The sequence below is a fragment of the Diospyros lotus genome, chromosome 5 (genome assembly GCF_014633365.1).
Source record: "Diospyros lotus cultivar Yz01 chromosome 5, ASM1463336v1, whole genome shotgun sequence".
Taxonomy (NCBI): Eukaryota; Viridiplantae; Streptophyta; class Magnoliopsida; order Ericales; family Ebenaceae; genus Diospyros; species Diospyros lotus.
The window spans coordinates 6,988,769-7,001,451 of record NC_068342.1 but is presented as its reverse complement, the minus strand read 5'-3'; the positions used below and the strand labels follow the sequence as shown (position 1 = coordinate 7,001,451).

The 12,683-nt window shown below is 38.6% G+C and overlaps 1 protein-coding gene across 1 annotated transcript in view; it reads left to right on the top strand.

Annotated features, from left to right (window-relative positions):
- LOC127801856 (ATP synthase subunit O, mitochondrial-like) overlaps positions 1-12,683 on the top strand; it is a 31,223-nt gene that overhangs the window by 8,053 nt on the left and 10,487 nt on the right. The window contains exon 3 of the mRNA XM_052337339.1: positions 11,136-11,379. Within this exon, the coding sequence (XP_052193299.1) occupies positions 11,136-11,379 (244 nt within the window). The remainder of the gene's footprint in view (positions 1-11,135; positions 11,380-12,683) is intronic.

The following is a 12,683-nucleotide window of genomic DNA, read 5'->3' as shown; positions in this document are numbered from 1 at the left end:
TAAAAGCCTACCGATACTCTCCCATACAAAAGGCGGAAATAGAAAACTTATAAGAGAAATGCTGTCCAAAAACCTAGTACAACCAAGCCAAAGTCCATATGCCTCACCATTCCTCCTAGTAAAAAAAAAGATGGCACTTGGAGGTTTTGTGTGGATTATAGGCAACTCAATTCACTAACCATCAAGAACCAATTCCCTATACCCATTATTGAAGACCTCTTAGACAAATTAACAGGCGCATCCATTTTTTCTAAGCTTGATTTGACCTTCGGTTACCACCAAATACGAATGAACCTAGCTGATTGCCCTAAGACCGCTTTTAGAACCCATCAAGGGCATTACGAATTCTTGGTAATGCCCATTGGCCTCACCAATGCGCCTGCAACCTTCCAAGCATTAATGAACCATATTTTTGCTCCCTATTTGCATAAATTCGTGTTGGTTTTTTTCGATAAAATTCTCATTTACAGTTCCACCTTAGACCGGCATCTATCCCACCTCAAATTGGCATTTCAGATCCTTAGATTCCATAAGCTGTATGTGAAAAGGTCTAAATGCTCATTCGCAGAAAGGAAGGTTGAATACTTGGGTCATATTATATCTGGCTAAAGAGTTAGTACTGATCCTCACAAAATTGAAGCTATGAAGGCCTGGCCCTGGCCTAAAACCCTGAAGGAACTGAGAGGATTCATAGGCCTTACTGGGTATTATAAACGCTTTATAAAAGGGTATGGCATGATTAGCAAGGCATTGACCAATCTGCTAAAGAAGAATAATTTCGGTTGGGGACCAGAAGCAGAGGAAGCATTTGAATCCCTTAAAGCCGCCATGACACAGGCCCCAACACTGGCTCTACTAGATTTTTCCAAGGAGTTTATTCTAGAAATGGATGCGTGTGACACCGGTATAGGGGCTGTGCTTAGCCAAGAAGGGCGACCGATGGCCTATCTAAGTCAAACATTGGCCCCCATACACATGGGCCTAAGTATATATGACAAGGAGTTGTTGGCAGTCTTAATGGTTGTGGAAAAATGGAGATATTACCTAGAGGGCAAGAAATTCACCATTAAGACAGACCATGAGAGTCTTAAATTCTTATCCTAACAAAGAATACATAACCAGTTACAGAGAAAGGGAATTACCAAACTCATGGGATTTGACTTCATCATTCTCTATCGCAAAGGGAAGGAAAACAGGGCAGCCGATGCTCTGTCAAGGAGAGATGTGCCAGCCTCTTGTCAAGCCATCTTAGCCTTGGTTCCAGATTGGGTGCAAGACATTACCCATAGCTATGACCAGACTCCTTGGGTCAAAGAGCTGCTTACTAAGATTTCAGTGCAGGCAACTGCTGACCCTAACTACCAATTAAAAGGGGGATTATTGAGGTTCCAAAGCAGAGTGGTTATTGGGGATGATGAACAGTTGAAGAAGACAATACTCTAGAGCCTGCATGACTCCCCCATAGGTGGGCATTTAGGGCTCAATGTAACCTACCGACGGGTCCGACAACTCTTTTACTGGAAGGGGTTAAAGAGGGATGTGACCATATTTGTCATGGAATGCACTACTTGTCAAAGGTGCAAACATGAGCAAATTCCTTATTCTGGCCTCCTACAACCCTTGGAAATTCCGTCACAAGCCTAGGAACTGATTTCAATGGACTTTATTGAAGGCTTATCAAAATCTGAGGGTGCTGACACTCTATTGGTTGTCGTGGACAAGTTGACTAAATTCAGCCATTTCATCACGTTGGCTCACCCGTTCACAACCACTGAAGTAGCAAGGAAATTGATGGACTCAATCTTTAAAATACATGGTTTGCCTTTAATATACATGGTTTACCTAAGGCTATAGTTTCTGATTGTGATAAGGTATTTACCAGCCAATTTTGGAAGTCCTTATTTCAAGGGCTCGGCATCAAGCTTCACCTCTCTTTTGCCTACCATTCTGAGACAGATGGGTAGACTGAAAGAGTCAACCAATATCTCGAGACTTATCTTAGATGCTTGTGTGTTTCCAAGCCAAGGAGTTGGAGTAGATGGGTAGCTCTTGCCCAATGGTGGTATAGCACCAACTATCATACAACACATAAAAGAACTCCTTTCGAAGCTCTGTTTGGGTACCTGCCTCCCATCATTCTTGCTGTAATGCACTATTCGTCCCAGGAAACATCCGCTGATTAGTACTTGAAGGACAGACATGACGCTCTACTAACCATTAAGTAAGAATTGGCCCTAGCAAGACAACGGATGAAGCCGTTGGCTGATAAACATCGAACATAGAGACAATTTGAAGGAGTTGAGGTCTATCTAAAGGTTAAAAGGTTCCAACAACACCTTTTCCACAAAGGGCCAATCTCTAAACTCAGTCCTAAATTCTATGGGCCATTCAAGATTTTGGCGAGGGTGGGCCCTGTAGCTTATCATCTCCAGTTGCTTGAGGGCGTGGGACTTCATCTAGTGTTCCACGTTTCCATTTTGAAGAAATCTATTGGACCAACAGTTGCCGCCAGTAGGATACTGCCCCCCCCCCCCCCCCCCCCCAGCGGAAGACATCGAGGAAGAGGGTGAGCCCGTGGCAGTGCTTGACAAACGAGTGATCTACAATGATACTGCTCCATTGACTCAAGTCCTAGTGCAATGGTCTCACCTACACTCGGACAACACCACGTGGGAGTATTTGCCTGATCTTCTGCAGTGTTTCCCCAGGATGACAAGTTTACTGTAATTTCTTGGGGACAAGAAAGGCTTTAAGGGGGGGAAATTGTCATAGACCGAGGGTATAGTTGTAATTAGAAGGTATAGCATTGATGTAATAAATCAGGGAAGGTTAATTCAAAAGGTGCGCGCATGGACAAGCTTCCTAACTGCCCCGTCAAATCTTGTAATTCCTCTATAAATACAGATAAGCTGAGGATGGGGAGTTATGTGAGAATTATACTACAGATTCCTTTCCCTCTCATTTCTCAATTCACTCTCTCTCGTCTATTTCTTAATCTCTCTCTCTATCTCTCCCTCTCAATCTTTCCCGCCTAAGTCACTTCCTTCCAGAATTATGGAAGGAAACCTATCTTCAGATCTGAGCCTGACAAAGTGTAGCATTAGGATTAAGGTAAGAACGAAATGCCCCAACACCAACATACTCAACAAAGGACAATGGCAAATCATGCATAACAGTGGCAGCCGCAACCAACTCTCTAAACTTATCATGATCAAATTTAGTGGATCTTATTGACATATCTTTGTTCAACAGCAATTGCCCAATATCAGCAGTGTCTTTTCTAACACAAATTTCACTATGGCATCTAAGATTACCTGTCCCATACTTGCTTTCACAAATAAATATGACACCGCATTTCTTACATTTGCACCTTTGCTTCCCATCCACCGATTTCCTCTTGTGCTTTCCTTGGAGGTTAACTTCACAAGTGTGGATGTCTTTCGATTGTACAAACCTACATCCAAATTGTACAAACCTCTTCTTTTCTGTTTTAAAAGGTGTTGCATTGTGAGATTTACTATATAGGTGATCAATTATCAAAAGATGTGGACAGAACTTGAAGCCGCTAAGGAGGCGATTTCTAAGGGGATCCTTAGAAGCTGATCAAGAAGCTATTATAGAGGAGAATTTGCAAGGATTTGAATTGAGAAGATGGATACAGGAATTGCAAATACTTGGGACATAATTGATAGCAAATTGAAAGGCCTATCAAGTAAGTTTGATGAATTTTTGATAAAGTTTACCAAGAAGGATCAGGTTGGAGACAAGAGTTACAAAGAGGAGCTCAACAAGCTCAAACAATAGGACTCGGTTATGGAGTACTTGGTAAGTTTGAGAAATTGAAAGTACTGGTGCTCAATTCCCATCCAACTTTGACTAAGTCTTATTTTGTATCAAGATTCATTAATGGTCTTAATGATATGCTGAGGCCTATGGTGAAAATGATGTGTCCTGCTATGATACACAAGCAACAGTTGAGAGGGTTAGGATGCAAGAGTGGGCGTTAGAAGCCATTTGTAGAAAGCATGGGCTGCTGTCTAAATGTTATTTTAAGAGTAGCTAACAGAACGAAGGTATTTCTATGGCCACCCCTAGTTTGCAGCATGAAGTTGATGAATTTCCCGCAATGGATAAGGAAATTCAAGAAGTAAAAGATAATTCGATTGAGGAGATCTCTATGGAAGATGAGGAAGTAAAAGATGTGAAATCGAGAAGGGATATGATCATAGCAACTGTGGATTTTGAAAACTTCAAGTCTGTTTCTCTTGAAGAAATAGGTACTCCTCCAATTTCTGATGACAATACAAAGCCAATTTTTGAGGATCTACAGAATAGCGCCAAAGAGGAGGAGGAAAAGGCAGTTAAAAAATGTCCACATGTGGCAAAAGATTTTGTTGATCTTTTAGGCACTACTAAGGAAATCATAGCAAATGATATTGTTGGAGATTTATTAGCTACCAAAAATACAAAGGAGTTTGGTGCTGATTTTAGCATAGGAAAATAAAGGAGGTACTTCAAGAGCATATCTGCTAAACAAAGAGATGTTGTTTTCTCTTTTATCCATAAAATAAAACCAAGAAGGAGAAATAAAAAGAGGCTAAAGCAAGTAACAGAAAAGAACAAGAAAATGCGAAGAATAAATCAAATCATGAAAACGGGAATTGGATGAAGAAACAACGGCTCAGTTTTAACAACTTTGTTGATATTAGGACTATTAAAATAGGATCAAATCGAAGAGAACTCCCACTCGAATCCTTACACACTCATGGAATTAGAAACCAATCAAGTAATCAGACAAAAAACAGAATGAAAAATGAAAATTAAAGAAAGATAAATCAAACCAGCAAGAGACGAGATTTATCCTGATTCAGAATGCCCTTTGGCAAACCTACATCCAACAATCCAACACCCACACAGAGTAGCCTTTTATTCAGATGAAATCGATCAGTACTTCAGCTTCTAACTCTCATCTATATTCCCGAGTACATACAACTCATTCTCTCAAGAATACACAAGACTAAACACTCGGCCTTTCTTTCTCAAGAACGAAAACAATACTCAATCATAGATGAAATAGAAACTCATTGGATTGCCTCTTGACTGCCTCCTATGCCCTTTTATTTATAGAAAAGGCGGACATACCAATATAACTAACTATTATTGGGATATTACAATTAGGTCCCTAAAATACCAAGTCTATTACCCTTGGTATTTTAAACGTAATTGATCTAATCTTCTAGCCGATACAACTCCAATATATTACCGATCTTCTATCGCATAAACTCTAGGAAAACACTTCTCCACCATTTGCCTTGAGTTCTTCACTTGATAGCTTGAAGCTGCTCTCATCTGGAATGTAAGACAAAAACACTGATCATATTAGACACAAAGAACATTAAGAATAGATAAACAGTGCTGTAATTTAGATATAGGGACGGCTTTGGTAAACATGTTAGCTGCATTTTCTTGTCCTGCAACTTTTATTAGAGTTATCTCCTCCTCCTCAAGAATTTCCCTAATGAAATGATACCTAACATCTATGTGTTTGGTTCTTACATGGTTTGAAGGATTCTTAACCAAGTGAATAGCACTTTGACTATCACACATTAGCCTAACCTTAACATCTATTTCTAGTAGTTCACTAATGATTCCCTTAAGCCAAAGACCTTTTATTGCTTTAGTTACAACAATATATTCTGCCTCAGTTGTGGATAATGCCACTACCAATTGCAGGTTCGTTTTCCAGCTAATGGAAGATTCCCACAGTTGGAATACATAACCTGTTAAAGACCTCTTGTTGATATCTGCAGCAAAATCTGCATGTGTGAACCCTAAGATATAAGGTTTTCCTTCTAATTTACCTCCACCATAAACCAAAGCCATACCTAAAGTTCCTTTAACATACCTAAAGGTTCATTTTACAGCATCCCAATGGGCCTTACTGGGATTGACCATAAACCTACTAGATACACTCATAGAATTGGCCAAATCTGGTCTTGTACAGACCATGCTATACATTAGGCTCCCAACCGCATTAGAGTAAGGAATCTTACTCATTTCCTTATTGCCGCCTTCATCATTAGGAGACTGCTCATGTGATAGTTTAAAGTGTTGGGCAAAGGGAACTGATACATCCTTTGCATCACTCATGTTGAAGCTCTTGATCAACTTGCTAAGATAGGATTTTTGAGACAAAATTAGCTGCCTATGTTGCATGTTCCTTTTAATCTCTATGCCCAATATCTTCCTAGCTTTTCCTAAATCTTTCATCTCAAAAACTAATCTCAAACTCAGTTTTAAATTCATGATTTCTCTAGCTGATTGGCTTGCAATAAGAATATTTTCCTCTAAATCTCCATGTAGAAAAGCTGTGGTGACATCCATTTATTCTAAAATTAAGTCTTGATGGGCTGTGATTGCAAGTAGAATCCTTATTGAGGTGTGTCTCACTACAGGTGAGAATATCTCATTGAAATCTACACCAGCTACTTGAGTAAAGCCTCTAGTCACTAGTCTAGCTTTATACCTAGGTTTGTCTTCCTTCCCAGCACCTTCCTTAATTTTATATATCCACTTCCAGCTAACAACCCTCTTTCCTAAGGGTTTTTCTACAAGAACCCAAGTATTATTCCATTTAAGAGAGTCCATCTCAGTTTCATGGCTTCCTGCCACTTCTGAGAATCTCTGGACCTTATTGTTGCTTCATATGAAAGGGGTTCCTCCCCTATTTCTATCACTGTACTTGACAGGGCATAGGAAACTAAATCAGAATAGCCATATCTTACCGGAGGTTTGGAAACCCTTCGTTGCCTATTTCTAGCAACATTGTATCTCTCTGGATCAGGAGGATTTTCTGAGTAGGAGGATTCTTCATAATCCTCTTGCTGCCCAGAAAAGAATGCTTCATAGTCATCCTGCTGACTTGGAGAAGATTCTCCATACCCTTCATTTTCTTCTTGAAGGTTTAAGTCTTGATCTTGAGAATTATTTTGGGCTCTATCTAATGGTTTTTCAGGTATATCTACACCTACTAATTTTTCTATCTCAACAACCTTTGATTCTTCCTTTCTCTCAAAGTCTTTTATGTTAGATCCCTCATCAAAGGTGACATCTCTGCTCACAATGGTCTTAGGCATATTTGGATCTAAACTCCACAATTTATAACCCTTCTCCTTCCGGGTATCCTATAAACAAGCACCTAATTGCTCTAGGGTCCAGCTTGCCTTGCTTAGAGTGAGCATAGGCTATACACCCAAACACCCTAATATGATCTATATTAGGCTTGTGACCAGTCCACATTTCATAGGAGGTTTTAAACCCTATGGCTGCAGATGGTGACTTATTAATAACGTAGGCTGTCGTAGATAAGGCTTCTCCCCAAAAAGATTTGGAAAGCCTAGCATGAATAATCATGCACCTAACTCTCTCTAAGAGAGTTCTATTCATTATGCCAAACCGTTCTGTTTGGGATTTCCTGGAATCGATAGGTGTCTTAGGATACCATCTTGTTTACATAGGTGGACAAATTCCTTATTGCAAAATTCCAACCCATTATCAGTCCTAATGATCTTAATTTTGCTTCCTTTATGATTTTCTATCATAGTTTTCCAGGTTTGGAAAGTTTCAAAAGTTTTATCCTTTGATTTTAAAACATAAACAACGATTCTAGAATAATCATCAATTATGGATAAGAAATACCTAGCTCCACCATGAGATAAGGTTTGGGAAGGGCCCCATAGATCAGAATGAATATATTCTAGAGGGGCCTTAGTGGAGTGAATTGACTTTTTTAGGGAATTTAACTTTTACAGATTTTCCAAACATGCATGTTTCACATTTGTCTATAGCTGTAACCTTTCCAGCACTTAAAATCCCTTGCTTAGCCAATCCCTTTAAGTCGTTGCTCACTAATGTGAGCCATCCTATAGTGCCATAGCCCGGACTGCTCATAGGATTTTCTCTCTCCTAATACTGACTCTCCACACACTGTGGATGCTTGTAGCATATATATGCCATTTTGAAGTATAGCCTTCATGCATATGAGGGACCCCTTCGCTACCTTAAGGACTCCACCAACTCCTTTATAGGAGTAGCCGTTTTTGTCTAATTCTCCAAGGGATATCAGATTTCTCTTCAAGTCTAGTACATATCTTACAACAGACAATGTCCTGATTATTCGATCATGCATTTTGATTTTAACATCCCCAATCCCCTTGATTTTACATTCCTGGTTGTTTCTTAGAAGGACTTTACCCCCATCTATGTCCCTAAAACTTAGGAACCAATCCCTATGAGGAGTCATGTGGAATGAACAACCATAATCTAACACCTAGGCCTGCCTATCCTTGGTATTTGACACAATAAGTGCATCAAGACTGTCATAATCAAATCTACAAATTGAGGACGAAATCTCAGCGTTCCCTTTATTCTAAAATTCCTCTTTTTCTTAGGGCAATTCCTTTTAATGTGACCTTCTTCGTGACATAAGAAACATCTTACAGTTTTCTTGCCCTTTTTAGACTTTGATCTAGACCTTCCCTTAGTTCTTTGGTCCTTCTTTTATGACCTTGATCAAGCTGTAAGAGCATCTCCTATGGAATTCCTGACTTCTACCTTTTGTTGAAGTTCGTTGGAGTTTAAAGCTCCAATAACATCATCTAGAGATAGGTTTTCTCTTCCATGTTTTAATATGTCAACAAAAGTTTCATAAGATCTTGGTAAAGAATGTAAAAGGACAAGAGCCTTATCCCCATCGTCATACTTTATATCAATGTTTTCCAGATCTAAGCATAGCTTCGTAAAGTCATCTATATGGTCTTGCAGCTTCTGGCCTTCTCCCATTCTAAATGAGAAAAATCTGGTTTTCAAGAATAGTCGGGTGGAAAGGGTTTTGGTGAAATATAAGTCTCTAACCTATTCCATAGGGATAGAGTCGTGGTCATCTTGGAGACCTCCTATAGGACCTTATCACCAAGACTAAGAATCAAAGTATTATATGCTTTTTCATCTATTCTTCTCTCTGTTTACTATATTGTTGTTTTTGTTTGGCAGTGCTAGATTTAGGTAATTTTTCTCTTCTTCTAATGCCCCTTTTAGTCCTAGGTTCCCTAGAAGCACTTTCATCTTAATCCTCCAAAGGCCGAAATCGTTTTGGCCAGTGAATTTTTCTATATCGTATCTTGTTGCAGCCATAATCAGAACTAACGACTAACAAATTCAACAAGAAATTATCAACAAAAAATAGCAAGAAAGCTTATCTTGGTTTGAAGGAAGGATTTGATACCAGATTGTTGATATTAGGACTATCAAAACGGGATCAAACCGAAGAGAACTCCCACTCGAATCCTTACTCACAGTGTTAAAACCGAGACTATGATCTCTCAAGAATCACTCAAGAATCTCACCGAATTCAAACCAACATTGAATACTGAAAGTAGAAATGTAAAACATAATTTAAAAGTAGAGAAATCAAACCAGAATGCAGCACACAAGATTTACCCTGGTTCATGCCATTTACATGGCTCTACATCCAACAATCCAAGAAGCAAACAATCCACTAGAAACAAGTCTGAAACCAGTACAAGTATTCCCTTTTTTCCCTCTTCCTTTAATCTCGGATACAATACTCAACTGAAGCTAACAAGAACTTGAAACACACAACTCTCTCTTACGCCTCTCCCTGTACCCGAACCCAAGGAATAAAAGATATGAATGACTGATGATGTAAACCGGCCTCCACACCCTTCTATATATAGACTAAGGGAGGCGGAAATATCTAAGGGAGATAACTAACTTTACAAAAGTCAAAACTACCCTTGCTAAAGCAATTAGATACAATTAAGTCCTATTAACTAACTGTTGCCACATCATCTTTAATTCTTTCCTGGTTTCTTCAATAAATCCAGCTTTTACTTTAGGCAAAACAGTAACACACAGAATTAGAAACCAATCAAGTAATCAGACAAAAAACAGAATGAAAAATGAAAATTACAAAAAAATAAATCAAACTAGCAAGAGACGAGATTTATCCTGGTTCGGAATGCCCTTTGGCAAACCTACGTCCAGCAGTCCAACACCCACACAAAACAGCCTTTTATTCAGATGAAATCGATCAGTACATCAACTTCTAACCCTCATCTATTTCCCTAAGTACATACAACTCATTCTCTCAAGAATACACAAAACTAAACACTCAGCCTTTCTTTCTTGAGAACAAAAACAATACTCGATCATAGATAAAATAGAAACTCTCCTTGGATTGCCTCTCGATTGCCTCCCATGTCCTCTTATTTATAGAAAGGGTGGACACCCCAATATAACTAACTATTATTGGGATATTACAATTAGGCCTCCAAAATACTAAGTATATTACACTGGTATTTTAAATGTAATTGATATAATCTTCCAGCCGATGCAATTCCAATATATTACCGATCTTCTATCGCATAAACTCTAGGCAAACACAACAAAGTTTATTGGGGACAAGAAACCTCTCAAGGAGGGGGGATTGTCTTGATCCCAAGGGCATTAGTTGTAATTGTTTCTTGTTTGTATTTCCCTTAGTGTGTAGTGTGTACTCGAGTTGTTAGTTGGGTAATAATTGCATGGATGTAAACAGCCTACAAATAGGCTGTTGAATAGAGAAGAGGCAGCTATTGATTGATTGATTTGTTCTGTGTCAGATTCTCTCTCAATTCCTCTTCCTTTCTCTCGGTTCTCCCTGTTCTCTTTGAAATTCCCTTCTGTTCTGTTTTCTCCCTCCATTCTGTTCTTTCTTCTTCAATTTCCTCCAAGATCCCATTCTAAACCCTAGTAAACCACCAATGACTCACATCAATGTATGGACATGTTTGGTACTGCCATGCTGTGCTGTGCTTTTTGGGTTCTGCTATGAACAGACTGATTGTGATTATGTACTTATTAATGTTAGAAGTAAGTAACAAATGTGGGACAAAATAGGGAAAAATAAACTTGTTTGTTAAACTGCAGACTGTTTATTTTACCAATAGCACTAAAAGCATGTAATTGATTCTCCCATGACCCTTGTGGTGATTAATGATCAATGTTCACTATTAACTATTTTACAAGTATCTCCTTGTGCTTATTTTTATGCATTGTTTCTTTGTAAATTTCAGGTGCCTCTTACTTTGTTTGGGGTTTCTGGAAACTATGCTTCTGCTCTGTATCTAGCAGCAGTAAAAGCCAATATTCTGGACAAGGTTGAATCTGAGCTTCTTGACTTTGTTGAGGCTACAAAGAAAAGCAGCATATTTTCTCAGTTCATGAAAGATGTTTCAGTCAGTGCAGATACTAGAACAAAAGCCATGAACGCAATTTGTTCTGAAGCTAAATTTTCAGATATCATGAAGAACTTTTTAGGTATGACGCTAGTTAAATTTTGTGGGTGTAACTGAATATTATTTTTCTCAATATGCAAACAGATTCCAATATTTAATTTAAACAATTGTATGTTATACCTAGGGCCGCTGGAACTACTTTCTTGGATAGGAATTCTACCACACTTCCTCTCACATACTCACAGATTAGATCTTAGGAACAGATTTAATAGAATCAACAGAGAATATAAACTGAAATAGAATTAAATTAAACAAGAAACACAAACCACACATGCACAAGAACATCAAGATTATCCTGGTTCATGCCATGTGAATGGCACTGCATCCAGCCTCTAAAAACCTCCCGAGAGCAGTTTTTATTTTCAGAAATCAATCAGTACAGTAGTGGCCCTTCTCTCCCTTTTATTTGTCAAACGCCCCAATTGTTTTCCTCAAGATTACAAAGCTAACAACACCTAGCCTTTCTCTCAGAAACAATCAGCACTCGTTACAAACAGACAAAATGAGAACTCTTTACTCATTTGCTACCCCTTGCCCTCTATTTATAATAGTGGGTGGATATCCCAATGAAGATATAAAATATTTACAGTTTAACCCCCCAACTGAACACTAGTTACAGTTTGGGTTACAACTTCTATTTAATACTTCACTGGCTCTCAAATACAATGCTATAACTGATCTTATGAACCTATACTCTAGACAACATTTTAACAATTCTCCACCATTGTCTTGAGTATACTTCAACCTTCATCCATCCAAGTTTTTTTGGCCTTCCAATAGATGAAATGAACCTGCTCTCATAGGTTCTTCCTGCTGCACCTGATCACTCAAAAACACACACACATCAAAGAAACAAATCAATGCTGTAAAACATAACAATGGACCACTTTTGAATAAAATTCCAGATGCAATAACTAAACCTGCAACTCTCATTAGATATTATCCTTTTCAAGGGATGCAATAACTAAACCTGCAACTCTCATTAGATATTATCCTTTTCAAGGGATTTCCTAATGAATAACTTTTCCTAACATCAATATTATTGATATACTCCATGATGGGACTTAAAGACTAAGCCAAATGGACTGTCCATTGGCTATCCCAACTTTCTCTACCTAGACATTCCTTTTAGGGTTAATACATAACTTTTTGTCTAAGTACACTCCACCATAAACCAAATCCATACTTAATGTTATTTCTTAATCTCAATTCTCAAATTGTCCAAACTTTTATACAGCATCACAACAACAGTGAACCCCACCCGGACAGGCCTTATCACTGCTAGACTTACTCCTAGCTCCCATATTCGGCCTCTTAGGCTTTACC